Source organism: Diabrotica undecimpunctata, chromosome 1, assembly GCF_040954645.1.
Source record: "Diabrotica undecimpunctata isolate CICGRU chromosome 1, icDiaUnde3, whole genome shotgun sequence".
NCBI lineage: Eukaryota > Metazoa > Arthropoda > Insecta > Coleoptera > Chrysomelidae > Diabrotica > Diabrotica undecimpunctata.
Window position 1 is genome coordinate 18,483,833 of NC_092803.1, and position 15,578 is coordinate 18,499,410.

The 15,578-nt window shown below is 31.5% G+C and overlaps 1 protein-coding gene across 1 annotated transcript in view; it reads left to right on the top strand.

Annotated features, from left to right (window-relative positions):
- The window catches only part of LOC140437924 (carbonic anhydrase-related protein 10-like), a 907,307-nt gene that overhangs the window by 626,158 nt on the left and 265,571 nt on the right, over window positions 1-15,578 (top strand). The window contains exon 6 of the mRNA XM_072527712.1: window positions 4,511-4,577. Within this exon, the coding sequence (XP_072383813.1) occupies window positions 4,511-4,577 (67 nt within the window). The remainder of the gene's footprint in view (window positions 1-4,510; window positions 4,578-15,578) is intronic.

Below are 15,578 nucleotides of genomic sequence, written 5' to 3' on the forward strand. Positions count from 1 at the left end.
GAGACCACTGGTACTTATCTTCGCAGACTTTCCCAAAGCCTTCGACACTGTGGAATTAAAAAGCATTATAACTGCTCTGAACAATAGTAGAATAGATTACCGGCTCACAAAGTTAGTACTAACGTTATACCAAAACGCCAAAATGCGTGTAAAACTACATGATACCACCAAAGAAATTCATTTCAAGCGAGGTGTGAGACAGGGCGACACTCTTTCACCTAAATTATTTATAACGGTCCTCGAATACACCTTTAAAATGCTATTGTGGGAAAATAGAGGAATAAAAATAGATGGAGAAATGCACAATCACCTGCGTTTTGCCGACGACATAGTACTTATTACCGAAGATCTGGGTGAAGCACAACAAATGGTACACGAATTAAAAAACGTATCTTCAATAATAGGTCTAAAAATGAACATCAGTAAGACCAAATTTATGACAAATTTAGTTCCCAGCGAATACCTAATCATTCAAAATCAAGTGGTAGAATTGACAGAAAAGTACATATATCTTGGTCATGAAATCAGAATAGGCAAGGACAACCAGACTTGCGAATTTCAACGACGAATAACACTGGCTTGGGCGGCGTATGATTTACTAAGAGACATCTTTAAGAGCAACATCCCGATAGCTATGAAACTTAAGACATTTGACCAATGCGTTCTTTTTAGTATGACATACGGAGCAGAAACTCTCACGCTCACAAAAACAACAGCACTAAAAATGCGAGTGACATAAAGGCGCATAGAAAGATCAATTCTCGGCGTGACAAAAAAAGATAAAATAAGGAATCAAGACTTAAGGAAAAGAACAGGTACCAGTGATGTCGTCGAACGTATAGCCAAGCTGAAATGGAATTGGGCAGGTCACATAGCGAGACTGAAAGACACAAGATCGACCAGAAAACTAATTGACTGGCGCCCACGAGAAGACAAACGCAGCAGAGGACGACCACCAACACGCTGGATGGACGACATTAGACGAATATCCAAGAAATGGCAACAAGAAGCACAGAACCGTGAAGAGTGGCGAAAAATGGGAGAGACCTATGTCCAGCAGTGGACAGAAGAGGTTGCATGATGATGATGTTGATGATGTAGTTTCCTTAATTCTCCATGTTTTATTTGATAATGTTTTCATTACATTTAATCCATTTTGGCAAGTCTTTTTTATTTTTGAAATATGTTGTTTCCATGTTAGTTTTTGGTCGAATACCATTCCAAGAAAATTAATTTTGTCCGAGAGTATAAGTGGCTGGTCATACAGTTTTAAAGGTGTTCTTTGGAGCCGGTGCCTTCTTTAGTAAAATATGCAACTTGTTTTTAGGAGAGAAAATTACACGCCTACTGACGTGGTCCATATTTCTAGTTTGTAAATGAATTCTTGTAAGTGCTTTTGAATCATTCTTATATTCTTAACCTTTTCAAATAGAACCAGATCGTCGGCATATAGTATTTTCTTAACTAGCGGGGACCAGTGATCCAGTATATCGTTGATAGCCACGAGAAAGAGGGTTGGGCTCATAACTGACCACTGAGGTGTTCCGTTTTCCAGATTTTATTTTGGTGATTTGTTTAACCTCAGTACATCTAGTACCAAGAACCTATACTAAAATCACAATCAAGATGCACTAGAAATAAACAAACCAAGACACGTTAATTGTTACAAGGAGCACTCTCAAATAATGATTTACAATGTATATACATTGTATAAATCCCAAATCATGATTAACAAAGTTTATATATTGTAAATCGTGATTCTGGAGTGTTCCTCGTAATATTCAAGTGTCTTGGTTTGTTTATTTCTAGTGCATCTTGATTGTGATTTTAGTATAATAACCGAAAAAAGTTTAGTAAGCATTTGGTCAAAATTTGGTATACTCCAAATATACAGGGTGAGTCATAACTATTGGGATATAGACTAAGGACAGGTTATTTGGACCAAAATATGGCTATTGGGCCAAATATGCCTTAATAAAATGTTGCTGAGAAAAAATATACAGGGTGTTAAAGTTAATTTTTGTTTTTCGTTTTTTGTTAATAGTTTTCCTGTATATTTATAAATTTAGGACAGAGGCATAATCTTAGACAAGAAATAGTATTTTATTTACAATTTTACGTTGTCATAGAGGGCGCCACGTGGATCATTCCTAATGATCAAATTAAGTCTAAACTTTTTCTGATGAAACTTTTTAGTAATTTTTATTAGAACATATGACATAAACATCATTTTTACGTAAAATTGGTACTCTTGTTTAAACATGATAATTTCAACCGTTTTCGATAAAAATACAGTCGAACTGCTTAGAGTTTTAGAAAAGGATTTCAAATATTATTTCATTTATGAAAAGTATGCTTTGGACTGTCAGATAATTGTTGTTGGTAAATGTCATTTGTTCAGAGTAAATTATTTTGGATGTGACAGTGTAGTGTAATGTTGCATTTTTTAAAAGTAATCATTACTTTTTTTGATTGAAATGCCTCGTTACAATCATTTTACTAATGAAGAAATGCGAGATATGATTTGCGTATACGCAAACGCAATGTTATACGCAAACAGAAGGCAACCAAATCACAAAACTTTTGCAACATTATATCGTAGTTTAGGTAAAACTGGGTCATTTCACACTAAAAAATCGGGGTGATCAACCGAAACAAATTACACCTAATCAAAAAGATGAACTTTTGGTTCGAGAAGATGAAAATCCCGAAATAAGTTCACGACATCTATCAGCAGCAACAGGAGTAAGTCAGTCGTCTATTGTTAGAATTCTAAAAAAAGAGAACCTCCATCCTTATCACTTCACTCCTGTTCAAAATTTACTTCCAACAGATCTTCCACGACGGTTACAGTTTTGCCAACGTATTCTGAATAAACATCGCAATGACAGACACTTTATTAAGAATATTATGTTCACCGACGAAGCAACTTTTACCAGACGAGGGATTTTTAATTGGCGAAATAGTCATTATTGGGAAGAAGAAAACCCGCATGCTATTAAAGCTAGACATTTTCAGCATGAGTTTAAATTGAATATTTGGTGTGGCATTATAGGCGACCAACTACTAGGGCCTTATGTTCTTCCTCCGAATTTAAATGGAGATTCTTATTTATTCTTTTTGGAAAATACTCTTAGTGATATTTTAGATGATCTGTCACTGGATGTAAGAAGAAAAATGTGGTTTATGCAGGATGGAGCGCCACCTCATTTTTCATTAGCTGTTAGAAATCATGTTAATGCCGTATTTCCTCAACGATGGATTGGCAGAGGCAGTGATTTTAAATATCCACCAAGAAGTCCTAAGTACAACCCGGTAGATTTTTATTTTTGGGGATATATGAAGTCCTTAGTTTATGCCAATGAAATTAATACACGAGACGAACTTTGGAGATACATTCAAAATGCAGCTAATCTTATAAGGGGACAGAATAATATTTTTTTTAACGTCTGAAAGTCCTTTATAAAAAGAATAAGAAAAGGCATAGAAATCGGAGGAGACCATGTAGAACATTTAGTTTGAGTTTTTGTGAGTTCTTTTAAGTTAAAGTGTGTTTAGTATTGATTTATCGTCAAAACGGAAACCTTACGTTAGTTGCAACTTTGTTTATTGGTTTGGTATTTGATAGTGGAATTGTAAGTAAAATACTATTTCTTGTCTAAGATTATGCCTCTGTGCCAATTTTGATAGTAATTTATAAATATACAGGGAAACTATTAGTAAAAAACGAAAAACAAAAATTAACTTGTAACACCCTGTATCTTTTTTCTCAGCAACATTTTATTAAGGCATATTTGGCCCAATAGCCATATTTTGGTCCAAATAACCTGTCCTTAGTCTATGTTCCAATAGTTATGACTCACCCTGTATACATTAAACTCGAACTTGAATGATTTAGTGCTTAGTTATTATCTTAAATTTAAAATGATCTACCCTTGATATGTTTAAGCTTCTTGTTGTGGTATTTTTATTAGCTAAAGACCTACTACATTTTACTAAGTTTGTTGCGCAATTTGCCTGATTCTGTACGGATAATTATTAGTATATAAAAATAAACTATAACTATATCTAAAATATACATCTTTGTATTTTCCCTTACACTACAGGTGATACACAAAATTAAAGTGTTTCGTCACACTGAATCTCTCACAAAACTCTTTCGTAGTATGTACGATTTAACCTAAATTCTTTTAATTAAAAAATTTCGGTTCTTTTGCTCCTCCTAAGCACCGTTCCACATGTCGATCGAGGAAAACCCTTCAAATTATTCCTGCGTAAAACGTTTTCCTGTAATGAAAATACGTAATCTGGGTAGCAGGACTTGTCGAATGCAAATGAAAACTTTTTGTGCAGGTTTGTGCGTGTGTAGCATGTGTGAGAAGCGAAAAAGACTGTATAAGGGAGTGATTTTCAGTCACGCGAAAGGGATGGGCTAAGTAAAGGGCCGGGAGGGCTATCTATATTTATATTCTCGAATAATATGCTAAATGTATTCTTGTCACGGTTACAGATTGGTGACATGCCAAATCCCGAGCTGAGGATCATCACCAGTGTCTTCAACAAGGTGCAGTATAAGGGTGAGTCTGGCTTTCTTTAAATTTCACATTCAAAAACTGCCGAATAAAATTGTTATTTATTAATTTACTTAACAGTTTTTTATATTAATTTGAAAAAGTAGAAGAAAACCATAAAAGAATGAAAATAAATTAAACAATATAAAAATATTCTTTATATTTAATAGAACTTTTCCATCACGTATGCAGCAATGCTGCTATTTAAAAATACAATTTATAAGGCACTATTTTGGTCAGTATGGTTATTCAGTAATTTATTTTATCATTTCTTTTTCTTTTTACCTAGCTTTAATACATCGAGAAGAGATTTTAGCTGAGCACTTTTTTAAAATATTTTCTTCATTCTTTACGGGTTTGAAATCTTCTTCTGTTGCATATAGTATGTGAGTATTTTTTCTTTTGATCTTATCTTTAGTATAAGTATTTTAGTTTATATTTAAGTACGGTATTGTCCCGCTGGGAAGGTATTTATAGACAATCTCTTTACGAGAAATAGTTATAGCCTAATATTCCACTGCAGGATCAGTATAGTGAGGGACAAGACCTATGCGAAATTTTAAAAACCGACCTACTGGTAATCCGATATTGATACCTATTGTAACACAGACCCCCAGAGAGACATTTACAGAGTTGTACTAATCTGTATCCAACATTCAAATAAAATGATCGGAGAAAGTGTTCAATTTCGAATTATTAATTTGTGTACTTAAATGTTTGTATAACTTCAGTATAACAGAAGTATAACTTCAAAAATAGTTTGTATATACTTAAGGTCACATGCGATGCCACAAAAATTTACCCATTGGTTTTTTTACTATAATAAATTAAATGGTATACTAGCTGGTATACACTTCGGAAATTCACATTCATTTGGGATCTTCCAGTTAGAGTTAACAGTTATTCCAACTCATCGTCATTATCGTTCTCTTCATCACTTTCAGCCAAATTAATAATAATTTTCTTCAAGGCTGGGACATTTTTCATGTAGTCTTTTTCAATCTTCTTTACATGTTCTATTGCATTTTTCCAATTTTGTACACTGATGTTTTTGAACTCTGTTTTTATTAGTTCGACAACACTTTGGGCATCTTTTGGAGTTGTATTGTTCTTCCAGACATGGTTTTTTAACTGAGCCCATAGCAATTATATTGGATTCAACACACAGTGATATGGAGGTAATCTTAAAACCATATGTTCATTGTTAGTGTTTAATTTATCTACAATATGTTCTTTAGTTACGACTTTTGTATGAAGAACCTGGATTAGTTGATGTTTGGTGTAATGATCCTCAAAATATAGGTCTTGGGCTATTAAAAATTCTTGAATTTCATCCTCTATTTGGTTGGAATTTTTTTAATGCATCTGAAGTGATATGATGCATCTATTTTTTTTTAAATTTGGGAGTAATGTAATGGGAGTTAAATTTAAAGTCCATCAAATACATTTAACACCATATTTTGCTCAGCTACACACAAATTCTTCCTTTGCTGAGTAGTTGGCCCCGCACTTTCATCTTCTAAATTATCTGTAGGTTCATTTTCGTCAGGTAAACGCACATCACTTTCCCATGGCCGCCACATATTTTTCTTTGATAAATACTAAATATATCACAACACTTTTTTTCGACAAACTCTGGCTGAAAGAACCACAAAATATACTGCTTAAGAATGACTAATTCCGTTATTTAAATATTGTGACAATGATCCCGCCCCATTTTATTATTCTACGAAAATGTACTTATTAAGTACTTAGCCATTACCGGAAATTTAAAATTGTTTGTAAATTTGTATGTAGGTCAACCGCAGGAATTTCTCTTAATTATTTTTAAATGTTATAAACAAAGACATCATATTTTTGATAAAATTTTACAAAAATATGTAATGACAATGATTTGGAATAAGTTTTACTTCTTTTTGTGTATATCAATAATTAGTGTTCATTGACGAACCCACAAAACAAAATGTCTACTTATTTTCGTAACTGAAAAATATTTTATTTTGCTACTCTAGTTGCTAAGTTTAGAAAAAAGATGAACGCAAGTATTTTTTTAATAGTATATTGCGAGATTGTTTACCGCTAAAAACCATTGTTCCGATCAATTTGTAAGTTTTTCGTATCAAATTAAAGCTAATTTTTTCTTGATATGATGATATAAGTTTGTCTGAGAACAAATGGTTAAAAATTAGGGTTGCCAGCTGCTAAAAACGCGAGGTATCTAAGATAAAATAAACGCAACGCAACTGGTTTGAAGTGTCAGTTTTTAAAGCACACGTCGATAGATATACAGTTGTGGTAATCTGAAAACTGCATATAGCATGCATCTTCTTCTTGTACTTCCTTCTCCTATCGGAAGTTGGCTATCATCACAGCTATCCGTAGTTTATTGGGGGTTGCTCTGAAAAGATCTATTAAGCTGCAACTATACCACTCTCTTAGGTTTCTTTGCCAGGAAATTCTTGGTCTTCCTGCTAATCTTTTACCCTTGATTTTACCTTGCATTATGAGTCTTAATATCTCATATTTCGCACCATTGTAATGTGGCCTAAATAGTTTAGCTTTCTTATTTGGATGTGCTTTATGACCTCGCAATCCCTTTGTAGCCTTCTTAACACTTCTGTATTTGTAACTCATTGGGTGTATGGTATTTTCGAAATCCTTCTATAGCACCACCTCTCAAATAATTAAAACTTTTTTATATAATCCACTTTTAGTGTCCAGCTTTCCATTCCATACAACAAAGTCAAAAACACGTAGCATCTTAAGGCTCTTATCGTCAGCTCTAGAGGAAGGTCTCGATTACCAAACATTGTTTCCATTTTTATAAATGCTTGTCTTGCAATTTCAATGCGTGTCCTTATTTCTCTACGTTGGTCATTGTTTGCATTTACCCAGGTTCCCAGATATTTGTAGTTATTCACACTTTGTACTTGTTTTCCCTCGATATCAAGCCTTCCTACTGTATGTTACTTAGAAATAATCATGCGCTTGGTTTTCTTAACGTTCATTTGTAGTCCATATTTTATACTGACTTGATGTACTCTATTTACTAAGAATTGAAGAATTGCAGTGCTTCGAGACTGTCTGCAAAAACAGCGGTGTCGTCTGCGAATCTTATGTTGTTCACGATTTTTCCGTTTATTGATATACCCTGTTGTTCCTCTGATATTGCTTCCTTAAAAATATTTTTGCTATACAGATTGAATAACAATGGGGACAGCACGCAACCCTGTCTAGCACCTCTTTTAATTTCCATAGTTTCTGTATCGACATTTTTGTTTCTAACCTTTGCTTTTTGATTCCAGTACAGATTGACAATAACTCGTATATCTTGACTATTCACATTCTTTTCTTGTAACAGTTTTATGAGTTTCTGATATCGTACTCTATCAAAAGCCTTTGGATAATCTATAAAGCAGACATAGAGATCCTGGTTTATATCTAGTCGTCTTTGCGCGAGAACGTTAAAAGCCAACAGAGCTCTTCTCGTTCCTAGTCCTCCTCTGACTTCAAACTGGGTATCATCTATATCTTCTACTATTTTTTTGTATAGTCTTCCATTTATTATTTTGAGAAATATCTTAAGTGTGTGGCTTATTCAGAAAATTGTTTTGTACTGGGAGCATTCTGTCGCATGTACTGACTTTGGTAGTGTTACAAACGTGGAGAGCAACCAATCTTCGGGTATTACTCCTGTTGTATATACTTTGTTGAATAAATTTAAAACTGCGTGTATCTTCGTCACTGCATTTAATTAGCTTAGTGTGTATCTGATCTGGGCCTACTGATTTTGCGGTCTTTCTCTGTTCTAATTCGCACATTATTATCTTCGGTCCTGTTTGTTGCTGTGGTTCTTCTTGTATCATTCTATTATCGTCGAATAGTTTCATTATGTATGCTTGCCAAAATCTTAGTTTACCTTTGATGTCTGCAATGAGTTTATCATTATCATCTTTGAGTATCCCATAGTGTGCTCGCTTTTTGGTATTTGTTAGTTCTTTTATTTTTTTATGCATATTAAAGCTGTTATATTTTCTGCCATACTATTCTATTTCTATGCATTGATCTGTTAACCACTTTTCCTTGGCCTTTTTTATTTCTACTATAATTCTACCTTGTAGTTCTTGATATTTTGGCTCATTTCTCCCTTTGGCTTTTCTCCTCTCTTCCATTAATGCTAGAATTTCTGAAGTCATCCACTTCTGTTTTTTATTTGTCTTTTCAGGCTTTAAATTTACTTCTGTAGCCTTTAGTAATGCCTTCTGTATATAGCACTTTGTGTCGTCGTAAACATATAAATCTCCGAAGAAATCACATAATTTCATCAGTCCGAGCATTATCTATTATTATGGATGAAATTAGGTGGCAGCAGGACGGCTGTCCAGCTCACAATGCACGGAAGGTGTTAGATTTTAAAACATTACATTTCCAGATAGTTATTAGTACAAAAGGTACCATAAAAATGCCACCCCGCTCTCCTGATCTCGCACCTTTAGAATTTTGCGTATGAGGTTAAAAGAGGAAACAAATTTACGGAAATGAGCATGAACGTGCCGGAAATTTAGACGAATTACGTCAAAAAAATCATTTAGGCCTTTCAAAGCAGTACACTTTTAAGTTTAGTTGTTTATCTTTAACAAAAAAATAATAGATCCCACCTATTAGACTTTATGCAAAATCTTATCGTTGTATTTATCTACCAAATAAAATAAAAATTTACACACAAAAAGATTGCAAAAGTTTAAAAATATGACAAAATAATCAGAAACAACTTAATAAAAATATGTATCCCCAGTATAAATTTCAGCTTAAGGCCTGTATAAACAACGGTCAGATTATTGATGTTTGTTTACCAAATCTGGTCTAACATTTATTGTTAATATTTGCCCTTTGAAACTTCTAGAAGTGAAGTAGGTCAACTGTGAATTAGCCTTTGGCGTAACTTATGCGGTATGCATCAAATGTTATAGGTAAAATGACATAATTTTACCATGCAACAACCAATAAACACGCTCACACACACACACACACATATATATATATATATATATATATATATATATATATATATATATATATATATATATATTTATATATATATATATATATATATATATATATATATTTATATATATATATATATATATATATACATATATATATATATATATATATATATATTTATATATATATATATATTTATATATATATATATATATATATATATATATATATATATATATATATATATATATATATATATATAGTAAACTCTTAAATATTGGGGAAATCTGCAAGAAAGACTCTAATGTGTATCAATTGTTTCGCCGAACGTTTTCGCCAAAGAGAATTAATTTGGCTTCTTCAGGGCTGAAAGAGAATAAATTATAATTAGCTACCATATATTATCTATTAAAACATTATTGATCTTACCGTAACTTAGAATTGTAGAGTTAGAATATTAAAAAACTTTTGCTAGTAACATAGTGGTGTTTTTTGTTACTATGTGCAAAAAAAGTTTTTTTTAAGGTTTGAAATGTATGGTAGCTTTGAACTTGACACGTAAAGGCTTACCCAAGGTATATATATATATATATATATATATATATATATATATATATATATATATATATATATATATATATATATATATATATATATATATATATATATTTATATATATTTGGAATATGGCAGGGCAAATTTTACCATCTTAGCTGGCTAGACCGAAACTGATTTTTCGTTTTTTTGTCCATGATGCCCCACCCACATAAATATGAAAAAATCATGGAAATAATTTTACACACAACCAATATCATGTGGAAAATTTAATATAATATCTAAATTGATAAACTTACCCATAACTTTGTTTAGCTCAGAACTTACTTCCGAGGCTCAGTATCAATTATGTGGTATTTGCAAGTATGAGGACAAAAAGGATTAAAAATATACACAAATAATACCATATGTACCTTTTATCAATATATTTTATCATGGAAATTCAAATATACCAGCTGTATAAAAAATAGATTTACAAAAAAACAAGACCATATCATATAATTATCAGTATAAAACAACAGATCATATGATCCTAATGTTCTTTCTGGTCCTATAAATTGGTATAAAAAATCAACTGTCTCTATTCAATTCTATATCCAAAAAAAACTTCGCTCTGAATCTCTGGTCTTATCTTTTGTTTTCAATAAAACAAACTAAACTTTATGTTCCTTTATTCTGCTTCTGCTGTTTCTCCACACCTCTTGATCTCGTTTACTCTCGTACCAAAACATATGCGGCCTCGCCTCAAATAATTCTTATATTAAAAGAAAGACTTACAGATTGTGTATTTAAAGATCTCTTCTTACACTGTCACGGCTTTCTGTTGCCACAAACAAGTTCACAAACTTTCTTTCACGATTCACTACTTTATCTTGCAACGTCCACAACTTTTTTTCTTATCACAGGAAGCAACCTTTTCTCTTGTAGTTCTATCTTGGACTATCTCGTTTTTCCTTTGCCCCAAAAAAAACCAAACTAACTTCCCTTTTCTCTTACTTCTCTAATCCCTCTCTCGAACCAATCAAATTACTCAAAACAAAAATATCTTACCATCTCCCCTCTTTCTTTCGTCAAACTTTCCTTGACTCACCATACTGTCGTTTATTAGAATCCACTATCAAATTCCTTTGTCAACAAAACCCTAACGACCGTTCATTGTTTTTTTGAATTGAATAGATAGCCATCATATTTACACAATTTACATTACATGGAAAAACCGTTTATTTTTATATTATACAAATCCTTACTTTCTAAATCTAAGTTAAATAACGAAATATACAAATAGTTTTTGGTAACCGAAAGTAAAGGGGCAGCAGGGGTACGAGGGCATAATCGGTCATTTTCCCATGTAAATTTCCATAAGAAATTCTAAGGTCGATTGTGGTCATTTTTGTCTCTTTTTGTGGTGGAGGCGCGACGGCTCGTCGGATCGTGACGTGAAGGGTATCGTTGGAAAGCGGAGGGGGTTGAGATAAAAATCAAACGCAAATACTGTGCCAAAACGGCGCCATATCGTATCTCCGTTGTTATTGGTTCGATTGTGACGTACGAGGGCAATATTAGGGAAACACAAACGACCTTTTATTGTCCCGTTTGTTTGCACAAGTTTTTATACACTTCGAAACTTTTCATTGTTTGATGACACACTTTACCTACATTAAATACATATTCTTAATCTAAAAAAAGAGATGACTGCATATTCCAATTTGTTTAAAATTTGAGATTTATAATATATATATATATATATATATATATATATATATATATATATATATATATATATATATATATATATATATATATATATATATATATATATATATATATAAACTAAGATACACTCGAAGAGTGGTGGGTTTTTCGGTCAAAGTTGAGAAATAAAAGACAAAGAAGGTGGCTACTTCATCTATTTATTGAAGACGTTTCGCTTTCTGCTCAGAAAGCAACATGAGTTTATCTAAAAAGAACAATATGAAACCAAACATCCATAGAGAAGTTACAATAAAAGTGTGTTACCTTACAAAGACATGTAGCAGTCAACGATGTTAAAAATATGAAAAAGCTTACGAAACTGGACATTTAGAATAAAAGTTGTATAAAACAATTAATTATACAACTTTAACTTGTCTTTGTAAGGTAACACACTTTTATTGTAACTTCTCTATGGATGTTTGGTTTCATATTGTTCTTTTTAGATGAACTGATGATGCTTTCTGAGCAGAAAGCGAAGCGTCTTCAATAAATAGATGAAGTAGCCACCTTCTTTGTCTTTTATTTCTCCACTTTGACCGAAAAACCCACCACTCTTCGAGTGTACCTTAGTTTATTTTGGATTGACGGTCGTACTCCTTTTCTCGATATATATATATATATATATATATATATATATATATATATATATATATATATATATATATATATATATATATATATTTATATATATTTATATATATATATTTCAAAAGCGATCAAAAATTTGAATTTCCTCCCAAAATTTTGTAAAAAATACCATAATGTAGACAATAAAATATCCTCTAAATTAACAAAAAGAATGTTTCTTCCATGGTTAGAACCTAAGATATCGGCAAAAACACGTTTTAATTTTTTTTTTGAAGTTACGTTTGGGTCTAGGGGTCTAAATTTTTTTTTGGTTAGATACTTTTTGATATAGAACAACATGGTATTTTTATTTTTAAAATATCGCTGCTAAAAATGCACATCTCGTTTATTCATTTGATTTTGATCCATCAGTAAAAATGCATTTATAATTAGGCCAGTATTTAGTTTTTGTTTTGTTGAACTTTGTTTAATTTTTATTGGAAAGGTGAAATTTTTATCAGAAATTGTCTTTCTACCACTACAAAAGCTTTCTCTTGACTTAAAATTAAAAATTGTAACATCCGTTTTGGCAAAGTTAATAACAATGTATTTTAAAAATGATTACCTCTTTCTAACGTTTATTAATAAATAAATTTGTAAAAAAACTTTTACCATAGCTCAGTTTTAATGTTTTTTAATATACTAGCCGTTTTTCAATATAACAGGATGTGACAAAAAGGTAGATCATAAATTAAATCGTATATTCTGAGACCAAAAATATGTTGAATAAACCTAAGTTACCTTTGTACAAATGTGCACATAAAAAAAGTTACAGCCCTTTGAAGTTTGAAAATCAAAATCGATTTTTTCCAATATATCGAAAACTGATTTTTTATTGAAAATGAACGTGTAGCTTTCTTACAGCAGGAATATCTTAAAAAAATAACAGTGAAATTTGTACACCCCACAAAAATTTTATTATGGGGGTTTTTCTCCCGCTAATGTTTTTAAAACTTTTTTAAGTCTTAGCACTTTTTCGATGAGCCATTCTTTTTATCGAGATGCGGCTTCTTTTTTAATATGTCACAAAATTTCTGAGTACATAACAAAATGTAAAATATAAATAAATTTTGATAATATTACCAGGTCTCTATAATCTTACCTAATCATTTACAAATATGTAGATGTAGTTTTTCTACTGTTCAAAATGACCTTCATTTTTTTGAATACACATTCGATACCGTTTTAAAAAGGAAAATCGAATATTTTGGAAAATCATGGGCTTCAGACGAAATCTAGTGATTCTATTCCTTAGTTGTTGTTCGTTTATAATTGGTACGAAATATACTTACACTTTTATAAAACCCCAGAAGCAATAGTCAATTGGGTTAAGATCTGCACTTCTGGGTGGCCAAGAAATAGGCGCATCAGGGTCCCTTCCAATCCAACGTCCACGATACTGATCGAAAGATTCTTTTATTTCATTATGATAATGCGCTGGGGCGTCATCCTATAAATACCACATATTTTTCCTGACTGCGAGATTGACCTCGTCCAAGTACTCTGGTTACACGTTTTGTAGAAAGTGTAAATAATTTTTACCGTTTAAATTGTTTGGAAGAAATACGGGCCCTGTTAGGTTATTATCCACAATTCCTGCCCAAACATTGACTTTAAAATTTCTTTGGTGATGAGACTTTTTTGCGTGGTGGTTTTCTTCGGCCCAGATATGCGTATTATGATGGTTCTTAATGCCATTTTTGTAAAAGGTAACATCGTCGGTAAACAAAACATGATTAATAAAATTTGTAGTTTAAAAAACTAGCCCCATCTCGATAAAAACTGGCGTATCAAAAAAGTACTAAGAAGCGAAAAAGTTTGAAAAACATTGTGTTTAACTAATGGTACCACAATAATAATTTAATAATAACGTATAAAAATATTTGGGGGGGGGGGGAGTTAAGAGAACAAAACCCCCATAAAATAAAAATGTTATGGGGTGTTGTACAAATTTCACTGTTGTTTTTTTTTAAGATATTCCTGCCATTAGAAAGCAACGTGTCCATTTTTTCAATACAAAATCTTTAAGTTTTCGATATATTGGAAAAAATCGATTTCTATGTTGTAACTTCAAAGGGCTGTAAATTTTTTTTGTGCACATCTGTACTAAGGTAAGTTAGGTTCAATCAAACTATTTTTGGTTCCAGAATACGCGATTTAATTTATGACCTACTTTTTGTTACACTCTGTATATGTAGAACCTACAACAATTCTTAATAAATTCCGATATCCCTACTCTAATATTAGTGAAAACTGTTCTATATAGGTTTAAGATATTTTTATTGCTTTACTTGTTATTCCTAAATAATTATTGTAGTCTCTTCTTCTAATCTTATTAAAATTATAAACAAATATTTTATATTTGAAAAGAATTTTCCAGACTATAAAAAATTCAGATGGTTTTACCTATAATAGATACAGTTTTAGTGTCAAAATTTTTGCTATGAATCTTAAACAATATTAAGAGTTTCTAAGTTAGGAAATATCTTCTCGAATTTCAATATCGGGAACTTTGGGAAAATGTGCATTATTTTTATAACTTCGGGAAGATGTACCGTAAATTTAGCCAATTACCGATTTTTCTCTTCGGATGCGAAGCTTTTTATTTTATTTGAAACTCGAGGTATAAATAACGAAGTTTTAGATACATATTTAAGTTTTGAAGATGAAGTCCTTTAAAGGCAATAAGTGTAAGAAAAATACCGGTATACAGGGTCTTATACTCGTAACTTTGTCTATTCCTATATTTTTTTAAGTCATAATTTTCTTGGATGGTACGAATTGCTAATTTCTAATTAGATTTTATACAAGTAAAACTTAAAACAAACTACAGAAACGTTTTGCTGAACAGAAACTTTGTATATCATTGCCAACAATCCAATTTCGTTGCTACATATTATAACAATTTTCCTAATAATGCTGATTTCTGGAATTTATAGTTTAGAAGTAACAGACATATATTTGAAATATTAATATTTTTAGTGTGATCTGTACCAAATCTAGTTTAAGTTTTTTTGTTTTGAATTCTTTGTATTTATCTTAAGTCTCACTAAAAAGGAATTTTTCCAA